General features: G+C 41.6%; 1 protein-coding gene across 2 annotated transcripts in view; it reads right to left on the minus strand.

Annotated features, from left to right (window-relative positions):
• LOC117513705 (vascular endothelial growth factor A-A-like) overlaps positions 1-14,005 on the minus strand; it is a 49,356-nt gene that overhangs the window by 30,110 nt on the left and 5,241 nt on the right. For both annotated transcript variants that reach the window (XM_034173946.1, XM_034173947.1), the window contains exons 2-3: positions 7,808-7,850; positions 346-542 (exon numbers count right to left, since the gene is read on the minus strand). In XM_034173946.1, coding sequence (XP_034029837.1) covers positions 346-542; positions 7,808-7,850 — 240 coding nt within the window. The remainder of the gene's footprint in view (positions 1-345; positions 543-7,807; positions 7,851-14,005) is intronic.

Here is a 14,005-nt window from a genome sequence, read left to right on the forward strand (position 1 = left end):
ACCCGGCACCTCACACCCTGGGCAACTCCAGAGAAAAATAAGGTCCAACCCCTATCAAGGAAAGTAGTTCCGGAGGTGAGTCAGTGGGTGGAGGCGAGGCCCATCAGATCTACACAAGCAGGATCACAAGCTCCGGCTCCTTCGCCCACAGCAAGGTGACGTTCCATGCAGACCGGCGACATGCTGTAACCGTTTCCAAACTAAAGGTCTTAATCTAAAATGCTGTTCTGACCGATGGACAATCACGCTGACCTGCTGCACCGCTTGTGATAAAATGGTGGACTTCAGCATCTATACTCAACTAAAAGTCAAGTTTATGAACAGAACATTGTGTTGCTTCCTCACTGCCAATGTGACGTTGTGCATTTCCTTGGCAACACATTCCAAAGCGTCATCACCGCAGTAGCCTCCACAGCGCTCGAGGACCACGCAGGCTGGGATGTACGTGCGCTCCGTGTTCTCGGGATACTCGTGATAGATGTCCACCAGCACCTCCCTCACTTGACAGCAACTCTTGTTGTATACATCCAGAAAGGGGATGACTGAAAGAGAGACATATGATGAGCTGATTATTTGTTTACATGAGAAAACGTGTCCATTCAGAAGAACAGAGGGCCACTCAAAATGCACACCAGCATCCTGCTCCAGCCGGGACACACGGAAACAGCCGAGCCGCTCTGCACCACTGCATGAGACAGACAACATGCCACATTCACCGCAAGCTTACTGACGACATTAATGGTGCACTTACAGAAGGAAAAGGGGACAAATAGTTTCCCCTCAGGAAACCTGTCTCATTGTACATGGCTGATTTACAGTTGGGTGCATAAGTATTTGGACAGCAACAGCTTCTGAACACTGCCACAGTGGAGTTTAATCCAAACAACCAGAACATGCTTGTGTGACACACTTCAAATTTAATCATCCTTTTAGTTTACGCCCAGATGATCCAGAGGTTCAATTTCAAGTCAGAGGAAAATCACAAAAGTGCCCTTGAGCAAATTCTATAATCCCTATGGCGTGTGGAGCTGAGCGGCTTGCATGGCAGCATATGGACATCAATATGCGAGTGTGCATGAATGTGAGGCATCACTCTGTGTCAAGCTCTTTGAGAATCTGTACCAAATGGAAAAGATTCACAGTAGAACTGCAAATGCATTATGGGAAATGTTTTTTAAAGGAGAACTACGCAAGTTTGGTAAATTTTTTGCCCTCTCGTCTGTTTTTGGGTCACATTCTTCTCTATGGAGCTCCCCTTATAGCTTGGGACCAATATGTCACAAAATGCCGTAAAAACTCATTGTCGGTCCCAAATTGGGAACCAGCTCTATCTCTTTCACAGCCCAGTCATCATCACTGCCCTTTAATTGAAACATTTGGGAGTTACTGTTCGTTTTCTTATCATGTGCATTATATTGACCATCTCTTGGTTTCAACAACTCTTAATATTCTGCTGCAGTAAATTATTTAGTTTTACATCATCATTTCAATTAAAAAAAAAAAAAAAAAACAGAACACACAAATCTGAAGTCTATGCAACAGAAAAACTAAAATCTAGTCAGGTGACAGGGATCAAACCTTGTGTGCATGCTGACCAACTGAAACAACAAATTCTGTAAAGATTCCTGCAAATATTTTTTTAAAATGAGTCTGCTCATGGAAAGAAAATAATGATGTGAATCCCCCCATATTCTATTATTGCTATCATCCATTATGTTATCTTCCATCATTCTGAGCCACAAACAAATGACTCCTGTGGACATTTCACCCCTCACTGTTGGGAACTTCCCTGCCTCCCTGTAGATTTGTCCTGATGATTCCCAGAATAATCCAGCAGAGTCCAGCAGACTGGGTTCCCAGCGACCCTTGGACAACTCCTGACCCTGAGTTTGTCAAAGCAGTCGTAACCTCAGTCACTGTGGCGCCACAATTCATCTGTGGCATGTGACCCCTGAAAGCCCACCCATGTGCAGGCTCTACGTCTGGACCAATGCTACTCTTTGACAATTCATCATTTCCAAAATTCAGAAGCTAAAAATGGTGAAGTGTGTCTCAGCACATGATTTTCCTTTGTTGAACAGCTTCTTTTTAGCTCATCCCACATCATCTGACACATCACTGATTCCAACTGGAAACAACAATTCTGCTGACAGGGGTCAAGTTACTCAGACACATCTTAATATTTGCCCATAGACTTGACTAAGATCATCTCAGTGTTAACTAATGTGCATGCACATATTACAGGTCCAAGACACCTGCACCACAGTGCAAGCACAGCTACCCTCACCTGGAGCCTCAGAGAACCACAGAGTGCAAAACAAAACACCTTGTAATCCAGTCAAAATGAACAGACTTGTATTCCAGGTGAGTGTCAGCCATGACGGGCTTACTAAGAATGCCGCCACTCTGCTCCACTGTGTACCTTAGCTTGCAATGCAAATTCCCTGTAGAGTAGGTGATGTGTTGCTGCATTTTCTTTTTTACCATTTACTCTGATTTTGCCCTGTGACAGGCTGCTGTCCTATCCAGGATGCACCCCCCCCCTCTTGCCCTCTGACTGCTATTAGAGGTTCCAGTCTCCCCGTGACCCTCGGCTGGAGCAATCGTGTCGAGAAAGTGATGAATAAATGTTCTCAGATTTTATTTTTAGGTTTGTCTGAGGTCTCTTTAATATCATTATTCCTTAATTACACGACAGTTTACCCTTCACTGTAGGCTTGATGGGCCACCAGAGTAATGAGAACTTTACCAAGGTGTCTGGATTTAAACTTTGAAGTGAAATTCCAACAATAAATATGCATATTAAATTTGACTTGCACCCAAATACGTTGTTTGCACCCATGCAGTTGGTGATGTGGAGGTTGGTGACGCTGAAACTGAATGATCCTCATCTTTAGGCATTCTTTAATACTCAACTCAAATTTAATTTCTAAAGCACATTTAAAACAGCATTCAGCCAAGATGCTGTACAAAAATGGGCACCAAGTTACACCCAATATTACGAAAATGAATTAATTAAACATAAAATTACAGCAGGCGATAAAAACAAAACACAGAGATGCATTTGCTCATTTAAAAAAATGCCAGGGTTTTTAGGGAGGAATACAGACACATTAAGCATTTTCAGGGACTTGTCCTGTAGGTCAAACAGAATGAGAGACCCACTTGTCCTATTGCTATCCTGACTTATCCCATGTCGGCGAGTTTGGTGAGGGTGGATTATGAAACATTGTTATTTCTTGCATAATTTTGTGAATATGAAATCTTCATGGCAAACTCCAGCTTCTAAGGGATGCTACCAAATGCACACTCCTTCAGTGGGGTTCTCAATGCTCTAAAATACATTTTAGAGCAATAAAGAAGAAATTCCATGAGATTTGTGAAAATTCTGTGAAAGACAGCAGTCTGAATATTTATTAGCAAAGTTATCATTATACATGTTGTGAGAACTGAGCAAATAATATACATCTGTCCCTAACAGCAGTACTGTTGCATTTAAGGTTCTTCAATATTCAATTATATTAATAGAAAAATAGTTTGAAAAATTATTATGCAAAGCTCGACTTCGTGATTAAAGTTATTGTAGCAAGTCATGTTTCTACAGTAATGTTCAGTATTTGAAAGCAGAAATAAAGTCATATAGCAGACATCCATCTGAGAATTACAGGCTATGAAATAATAAATATCAGCACAAGTCAGTTACTCTGAGATACTATAGCAATCAAAGATACCCATTAACAATAACAGAATGAGTCATGAAAATAAGGAACTTTTGTCTGTGGTCCTGAATGAGAAATGTGTCCAGTGCTTTATGGAATATTTTTAAATGGTTAATTTGCAAGATGAACAGTATCAGTGAATTAGAAAAAAAAAAAAAAAAAAAAATTTGGTTTGAAAAAATCCTGAAGAGTACAAAAAAAGAGAAGGAGCAAAACTGATCAGAGTTTCTAACTTAATAGAGATGAGGATGTCCACATTGTCTGGTGAGAAGGTGACAAGAATAATTTTATTTCAAAAACCCTTTCAGGTTAAAGACTCACACTAGTCACTGATCAGAATTCATTCAGGTCAGCAGTCCTGAACACAGTGATGAAAGTGGGCCATGGAAACAAAAAATAAATACATTTTTTTGGCAAGGACCAAAGGCCTGAAGCCCCTGGCAGATCTCGGATCAATTCTGGTGCATTTTCAGGTCTATTTACCCCCCCCAAAAAAGGAATTTTTTTGTTAGGTCAGGTCAAATCTTTTCCACCCCAGTCTTTTCATACAACTTGTATTGTGCTTCCAGCCTTTAGTAAAAAACATTGTGGTTCAGGAAAGTACAAAGGAAATGACAAGTCAAAGAACTCAAAAATAATAATTCTCAGTGTCAATTCAAATGGATCAACGGGAGTATTTATGGCACATTAATGCATCACCTTGTTAAACCTTCACTCACTTCTGAGTTTTCTTAGCTTTGGCGGGAGCTTTGGAGCTATTGATTATCTCCGTTTTCAAACTCTTGAACATCTTAAAATCCTTACAAATGTGTTTTTACTTCAAGCTTAATTTCTGATTACTGTACATTTTTAAGTTAAAAAACTTTACATTAGAAAACATGTAATGAAAATATTTTAAATAATTAAAAAGATTCTTTAGAAATTTTTGATGTTCATCTGTAAATTAAAGCCAACTTATCTGTTGAGGTAATTTCTTGATTAACGTTATAAGGAATAAAAAAAAGCATGAAAAGTGATAGATTAAACATCCTGCAGCTAAAAGGCTAACGTTAGCTGATAAACTTAAGCAGAGCATTATCATCATGCATCATTTTCAATTACTTACTCACCTCAGACAAATTTTTGTCTGTTACTGAAACTCAATCTTGTGGTTGTGACTCTCAGACTGACAGTTAAACTCTCATCTGAATGCTAATGGCGTCAGCATTTTTAGCAACTGGAAGCGTTACCCGTTAGCTCCACTCATTCTTGGAAGATATACGCAACTCATAACTTTTAATGTCCACAACAAAAGTAAACTGTCAGGGAAAAAAAAAACAAAAAAAAAACAGTGCAGTCCCCAAAAATATGATTTATAAACTCTAAAAACAAAATAACCCTTCTTCTTTGGAGATTATTGGCGGCTTGCGAACCAACACGCCACATTACTGGCACCACCTGTTTAGGCGTGGAACTGAATGAATGGATTCTGACATATGCTATTAGAAATAACCTGGAAATGTTCACCACCTGAGTAAAAACACAGATTTCCAGTAACTTCCACAAAGCTTTCATCACTGTCAACAGCAAATGCTCAAAGTCGGAATAAATCCTTGTTTTCCGGAGCTGTGGACTTTCTGGCCAGCTTAGCTATGCATAGCTAAGCTGGCCTCCTGGCCCTGGTGCGACAGTAGTCTCACGGTTTCACAGGGAAGACGACGGACCCTTTGTCCTTGGATCTTAATCCCTTCTCAGGGCCATCCAATCTCTGTACTCAGAAAGCAAGAGCTGTGTTCGGGTGCTCAGCAGTAAGTCAGACTCATTTCCAATGGGGGTTGGCCTCCACCAGTGCTTTGTCACCAATCCTGTTTGTGATATTCATGGACAGAATATTGAGGCGTAGTCAGGGGGAGGAAGTTTTCCAGTTTGGTGGGCTCATCATTGCTTTTGGCAGATGACGTGGTCCTGTTGGCTTCATCAGCCTGTGACCTCCAACACTCACTGGATCGGTTCACAGCCAAGTGTGAAGTGACTGGGATGAGGATAAGCACCTCTAAATCTGAGGCCATGGTTCTCAGCAGGAAACTGATGGATTGCCTACTCCGGGTAGAGAATGCGGTCTTTCCCCAAGTGAAGGAGTTCAAGTACCTCGGGGTCTTGTTCATGAGTGAGGGGACAATGGAGCGTGAGATTTGCTGGAGAATCGGCGCAGTAGGGGCAGCATTGCATTCGCTCTACTGTACTGTTGTGATGAAAAGAGAGCTGAGCCAAAAGGCGAAGCTCTCAATCTACGTTTCTACTCTCACCTATGGCCATGAGGGTTGGGTCATAACTGAAAGAACTAGATTTGTGGGTACAATTGGCTGAAATGAGCTTCCTTCGGAGGGTGGCTGGTGTCTCCCTTAGAGATAAGGTGAGAAACTCAGTCATCCTGTGGGGAGCTTGGAGTAAAGTCACTGCTCCTTCACGTTGAAAGGAGCCAGTTGAGGTGGTTCGGGCATCTGGTAAGGATGCCCCCAGGGAGGTGTTCCAGGGAACATCCATCTGGGAGGAGACACCGGTGAAGACCCAGGACTAGGTGGAGAGATTATAGCACCACACTGGCCTGGGAACACCTCAGGATCCCCCAGTCGGAGGAGTTTGGAGTCCCCTACTAGAGCTGTTGCCCCCACAACCCAACCTCGGATAAGCGGTTGAGGATGAGATGAGTGGATATGAAGTGCTGAGCTTGTTTGACGAGGCTGTATGTGTGCACTGCAGTGGGTGTTCATCTCTCCTCAAAGCTTTTTGAAAACAGGCTGAATGAACAGAGTTCTCACATTTCTTCCAATCACTATGACACAAAATCACACTTACTTAAACTTTGCAATTAATCAGTGGTGCAGAATAACTGCACTTGTCCGATCACATTTTTTACTTCTCCCGGACAATCAGACAGCCTTTAATATAAAGGGCTGTTAATATGAAAAACATGCGTTTTCTGTGAAAACTACAACCCCAATTCCAATGAATTTGGGATGTTGTGCAAAATGTTAATATAAACAGTATACGATGAATTGCAAATCCTCTTCAACCTATATTCAACTGAATACACCACAAAGACAAGATATTTAATGTTCAAACTGATAAACTTCATTGTTTTTGTGCAAATATTTGCTCATTTTGAAATGGATGCCTGCAACATGTTTCAAAAAAGCTGGGACAGGGACACCAAAAGACTGGGAAAGTTGATGAATGCTCAAAGAACACCTGTTTGGAACATTCCACAGGTGAACGGGTTAATTGAAAACAGGTGAGTGTCATGACTGGGTAAAAAAGGAGCATCCCCAAAAGACTCAGACATCATTGTGTAAAGTATCCTACCGTGTGGGCTCAGGAACACTTCAGAAAACCATTGTCAGTTAACAGTTCATCATTACATCTACAAGTGCAAGTTAAAATTCTACCATGCAAAGCAAAAGCCATACATCAACAACATGCAGAAACACTGCCGCCTTCTCTGGGCCCGAGCTCATTTGAAATGGACTGATGCAAAGTGGAAAAGTGTGCTGTGGTCTGAGTCCACTTTTCAGATTGTTTTTGAAAATCATGGACATCGTGTCCTCTGGACAAAAGAGGAAAAACACCATCCAGATTGTTATCAGCGAGTTTAAAAGCCAGCATCTGTGATGGTATGGGGGATGTTAGTGCCCATGGCATGGGCAACTTACACATCTATGATGACACCATCAATGCTGAAAGGTACATCCAGGTTTTGGAGCAACACATGCTGCCATCCAAGCAACGTCTTTTTCAGGGACGTCCCTGCTTATTTCAGCAAGACAATGCCAAACCACATTCTGCACGTTACAACAGCGTGGCTTCATAGTAAAAGAGTGCGGGTACTAGACTGACCTGTCTGCAGTCCAGACCTGTCGCCCATTGAAAACATGTGGCTCATTATGAAGCACAAAACACGACAACGGAGACCCCGGACTGTTGAACAACTGAAATACAAGCAGCTAACTATTCAAGGAATCAACATGAAAGATGCAGCCACTAGGTGGTGCTCCAGCTATGTGGCCTGTGATGGGATGAGGAGAGTGTGGTGTGAGAGATTCAACACTTACCATCATTCTGTGCCTTGTCTCCTCCCTTGTATATGCTGGCAGTCTGGAAGAGAAGCACATCAAAGTAAACATTCCTGCATCCATCTCTGGGTCTCCGTCTTTCTAATTCTGCACCTTACTTAAGTACTGTGCCCGTGCAATACAACAGCATGTGAGATTATCAAAGACACCATCAGGACAGCTTCACACGAAAGCCCCACCTATCACAAAGTCACTTAAAGCAGAAACCAGGTACGCCTGAAACGGTTTTACTCAAATTACAACAAATCTTTAAGCTTACATGAGTCACAGACTCATGTGGCCATTAAACTGCTGGTCCTCTTTCAGTGGTGGGCCCAGTTCTGCTAATCCGCTAATTATTGAAGCTAATGTTTTCATTATCGGATTAGCTTTTCAGATAACTTTGAAAACCATCATCGGATCAATTATCTTCCGATAAATTTTGGTCTGATAATTTTTAGACCGCTGACATATTATTGTAAGCTTAGTGAATAAAGCTTTAACAGTAAAAGTTTTTTTAAAGTCTGATATCAAAGATTTCAGAGCCTACTTATTCAATGTTTTGTAGTAGACGTACAGTTCTATCCTCAGAGGAGAGCTGGTTTCAAGAGAAGCCACTCTATCCTCTGCAATCAGAGGAGAACTGGTCCCAGAAGAGAACCAAAATGAGATTCAAAAAAATTATTTCTCTTGACACCCTACTACCTAGCCAGCAATATCACCCAAGTCATCCAGAGGCATACAGTTTTAACTTATGGTTAAAATTTTAACCAAACTAATTTCAGACGTTATTTAAATTAACGTCACGTCTGAAGTTTTATAAAGTGAAAATATCAGCTATGTGTTTTAGTTTTAAAGAACTGCAATAATTTTGAAGGTTTTAGTGTGGACATGGCTTGGCAATGCATTGTGTGTAAAAATTCATGACAGGAGAAATGCATTTGAGACGCTCTGAGCAGACTCCACACGAACAACAGCATTAAACCCTTTGTATATTGTGCCTAAAACTCATGAATTTATTCTCTGGGTTTATAGACATAGTTGTTGTGTTTGCTTTATGTAAAAATGCCAGAAGCAGCTCAGGAGCTCAGGTTGCTATCCATTATTTTCAATTGGAATCACTGCGAGCTGCAATTGCGTCAATTTATTTTCATTTATATAGTGCCAAATCACAACAGAGTTGCCTCAAAGCGCTTCACACAGGTAAGGTCTAACCTTTCCAACCCCCAGAGCAACAGTGGTAAGGAAAAACTATTATAGAGCAAACTTCCTGTTTGCTCTAGAATGTCATGCACAACACTGTTTGTCATCTTTGTTCCAGAGTAATGTGTGTGTGTATATATATATATATATATATATATATATATATATATATATAGATTCACATGTCGGGCCGGACCCGACCGCGGGGGGGTCGTGACAGGAAAAACACCTCCATTGGAAACCTTAACGGACAAGTTGGAACATGCCCAAGCTGTTAAACAATTTCTCAGATGCTCACTTGTTGAAAGCCATCAAAAGCCGCCTGAATTTTACAAATGGTTTTCAACACGGAGGTGTTTTTCCTGTCGCGGCGCAGACGGATTTGTGGCGTCGTCACGGAATCGACTTGGCGAATTTGCCCGCACGTTCTTTCATTACAAAATCTCCTTTAACAGTGGAATGTCCGCATAAACTCCTCATGCCGACTTCTTCTGAAACTTCTGTTCTCTGACGACGACCTGGGTGAACAGAGCCTTAAATTAGGATGTTTTCAGCTCGAAATAGCCAGATGGACGCCACTTCCGACCGCGCCGATCCGCTTTGTGAGCTGTCCTTAAAGCGAAAGAAACTCCACAACCTCTCATCAGCCGTTAAACTTTTCACCGAGTACCAGCTGAATTTCTTGAATAGTGTCCACTCGGATATCCTTCACCGTTCCTGAAAAAAGTTTTATAAAGCAACGCGCGCCGCCTCCAGCAGCGTCTCAGACAAAGGATTTCAGCCGAGAGGGCTGGACCAGTGCTCACTCAAAGCCTGCCCACAGGCGGATGACGTCACCGACACGCGTGAAAAAACTCACGCATGCGCACGAGGGTTCAAGCATGTCTGGTGTAATCGCACGTGATTCAAATCCATATAGTTTTTTTTTTTTTTTTTTTATAAAACTTCCAGTTAGTTTTCTAATAAACTATATATATATATATATATATATATATATATATATATATATATATATATATATCTATATCAACCCTTTTATTTATTTATTTTTTTAACTATATGGATTTGAATGACATGCGATTACACCAATCATGCTTGAAACCTCGTCTGCATGCGTGAGTTCACGCGTGTCGGTGATGTCATTTCCCTGTGGGCAGACCTTGAGTGAGATGTGGTCCCGCCCTCTCGGCTGAATAAAACGAGAGTAATGTAATGTTAAGATTTTTTTTTTCACTGATATTTTGAATGTTTATTGTTTAACCTACTTTACTGTATTTGATATGACAACTGAATTGGTTAATAAATTTAAACCATGATGCGCAAACTGACAAATATTAATAATAATAAAAAAATTCTTCGTATTGTTCCAAACCATGTCATATCTTTAAAGCTAAAGCAGACACTTGGAGCTGTCAAACGTTTCCTCACCCTGACTGCTGGGACTGTGTAGACAGGTCGGGCAACACGTACCTTGGTGCGTCTTGCCTTTTCCTGGGTGAAGATTGGAAGATGAAGAACTTCAACCTTGTCACCACACCTCTTGAGGAGAGGCATACAGGTGCAAATATAATGACATGGGCAGAAGAGGTGTTAAAGTTTGACATCTTGCCCAACAAAAGAAAAGCAGTGGGTTCAATATGGTGGCAGCAATGCAACTGCTTGAAGAAAAACATGGATGGGCCTCTATCTGCTGTGCTGGACACACACTCCAGCTCAGAGTCAACACTGCTCTTAAGGAAAGCACCATCAGCAGAGCATTAGGTTCTGCTCGGCAGCTAGTGGAACACTTCAGGATAAGTTTAGCTGGGTAGTACAAAGCTAAAGATGAAACAGGAGCAAACAAATGTGTAAAAAAAAAAAAAAAAAAAAATACACTTATCCAACATGTAAAGTACATTCCACATCAGGGTGGGCAACTTGTTCCAGATTCCACCAGGTGATTTCACTGATTCCATCTGCTCAAAGTAACAATCAGCAAAACCACCTGGTGGAGTCAGTGGCTGCAAAGAAAACCTGCACCCTCTTGGTCCTTTCTGGAACAAGCTGCCCACCCCTGTTCCACATGGTAGAGAGACTCCTAGAACAGTGCTGACCTCTCAGTGCCACTCATTCAGGTGCCGAGGTAAGTCCAAGGGGGAAGCACTACTTCGACTTGAAGCTAGACCAGTGGGCGCTGCTTGCAGAACTTAAGCAAGGGTTGGCGCCTTTTGAGACACCTACTGTTTACCTTAGTGGACAGGATTACACAACCATTTCAGATCTTCCATAGCTGGTCAAAGGGCTGACAACATCTGTACACCAAAGCCAATGTGAGACGAGCTCAGGAAAATCTTTCATTGCCAGTGCAGAAAAAGGGATAACAAAGAGCTGGGGGAATATTTGCACGATCTCAGCAGATAAAGAAAACCCAATTATTCTTGCAGCTGCCTTGGACCCCAGATACAAAAAAGCTTACATTTTTGGCTCCTGAAGATGGCATCAGAGTGCAGGAGACTGTTGATGTGACTGCTGTCAAAGAAGCAAATGCTGGGACACAACTGGAGAGGTACGACTGTTCAGGTAGAGTTGAAGAGACAGCTCTGGACACCCTCCTTCAGTCTGACACGGACAGTCAGAAGCATTCCAGGAGGACCAAAAGGTCCAATTTGTGATAAGTGAAGTTTCGCTGTACTTTCGAGAGGCTGCGGTCTCTAAAAAGGATGATCCTCTCAAACAGTGGAGTGAAAATGAGGGACATTTTCCCAAGCCATCAAAGCTTGCTAAATCTTTTCTGTGGATCCCTGCAACCACCAAGCCATCGGAACATATCGTCTCTGCAGCAGGGAACATCTGCTCTCAAAAGAGAGCAGGCCTTTCTCCAGAACATGGAGTCATGCTGACTTTCCTGGCTATGAACAAGAGCCCTGAGCAGGTAGGGATTACATAGCATCAGAGTGTAGTAAAGTTTAATACAGTTATGAACACTGTTTTATTATATTTGAGTGAGACCAAAACAGAATTTTTGTGGAAAATTTCTTTTTAGTTTCAGGTGCCTACCTCATTTGATTTTGTATCACTATTCAATACTTTAAAATGGTGCTACAGAAAAACCTATACAAGTATTTATTTTTGTTTTCTTTACCCCAGTGCCTTGTTTTCCTTATTTTACTCAGTTGTTTGCACTCTATACTACATTTAAAGATTTGTTTGATGCCTGAGAAGAGTGGAATAAGTTTACAAGTATTTGTGTTATATTTGTGTATATATGCAGAAGCGCATGAGTCTTGGAGAAGATGGAACTAGAAGCGCGCGGTCCGGTGTGCTGATCTGTGTGCACAGACTGGTGAATCCACCTGCTCTCGTTCGTCCAGACCAGAACAATTAAGTCCACCTCATCATCAGATTGATCACGCTCTGGTTCATGCAGGTCAAAAAAAAAAAAAAGGGGAGAGACTTTATGCACTGTTCCTTGACGCCTGAATATTTTGACATACTAAATAAATAAATAAATAAACCACACACACTAACTACAAACGCTAATACACACTCCAAGCACAGCAAATATCACAACTTTCAAAACTCTTTGCGTATGTTTTTCCGCCCCACACAAAACCACAATTTTCTTCTCTCAGCAAGTAAATTACATGGATTTGGGATCATTGTTTATTTGGTAATATATTTTACCCCAAATTACTAGGGGGGTCTAGGAGCATGCTCCCCCCAGAATTTTTTTGAATTCTAGAAGCTCTGAGATGCAAATCTGGGGCTATTCCAGAGTATAAATTGCAGTGAGTGCAGCACCCCTTTTGGTGAGAGAAAAAAAAAAAAAAAAAAAAACTTTTCTACTTGTATATTCAAAATCACTCCTCTAGTAGCATTCTCACAAGAATTTACAAATTTTTTTTTCAATATAAAGTAACAGAAACTAATCATACCTGTAAAGTAATGCACAACCACTTTACTTCACCTGTACTACATAAATATACTTCAGAGTACTTCTAAATTTTTTGACCTGTTGTCTACAAATACGATCAGTTTGGCCACCTCTGGGGCCTCATGTACAAACAAAGCAAGCATACGCACAAAAACATGGCATACATCCGTCTCCACGGTCACATTCTGATGTATCAAAAGTGAAATGACTGGAAATGTGCGGTGTGTCTTGCAAAAATCCTGGCTGGTGTACACAGGTTTCTACAGCTATTTTGCCACCACCAACACATGGAGGTCATGCTGGGAACCGTTAATAGTCTGAAAACAAGAAGTCAGAGTGTGGTGCACATCAGAGGAACATTTAAACACACCCCACGTGTTTGCAATTATATGGATGGATATAAAAGCATGTGCAAAGTGATGCGCAAAATGGCACTAACAGTGGCTGCGTGAGTGTTAGAGGACCTTACAAATGGTGCAATCCAACATGAACGTGTATTCAGCGAACGCCAGGATTAACTTGCAAATGATGATAACTCGCTCACAAACCAATTTCAATTACCAAGGCCACTGTTACTGGAGTTGTGCACAGAACTGCGGCCCGCCCAGAGCGCAATATGGTGACGAGCGAGGGGTTGTCTGTTCCCACAAAGCTGCTGACCACACTGGGCGTCCTGGCATCAGGGGCATTCCAGTGGTAACTCACTGATCAATCAGGCATGTGCCAGTCAACCTTGAGCCAAGCAGTGCCAGCTGTGTGGAATGCAATCACCCGAATGTCATCCAGGTACATCACATTCCAGCATTACAGTGCAAGCCGGTTTCCCAAATGTAATTGGAGCTATTGACTGTACACATATTGCTTTTAAGGTGCCATCACATGATGAATTTCTTCTTGTTAATAGGAAACATTTTCATTCCATTAATGGCTGAAATCATATGTGATGCGCAAATGCACATCAGGCTGGAGGCTGGCATGGAGCTCGATGGTTGGGTGCTTGGTGGTTACATAGTTTATCTATGTAATTGTTCCTAACAATAACCAGCACGGGCACATTTGGGCATGTGCGCATTCAAATGTTT

This window comes from Thalassophryne amazonica, chromosome 7 (genome assembly GCF_902500255.1).
Source record: "Thalassophryne amazonica chromosome 7, fThaAma1.1, whole genome shotgun sequence".
NCBI lineage: Eukaryota > Metazoa > Chordata > Actinopteri > Batrachoidiformes > Batrachoididae > Thalassophryne > Thalassophryne amazonica.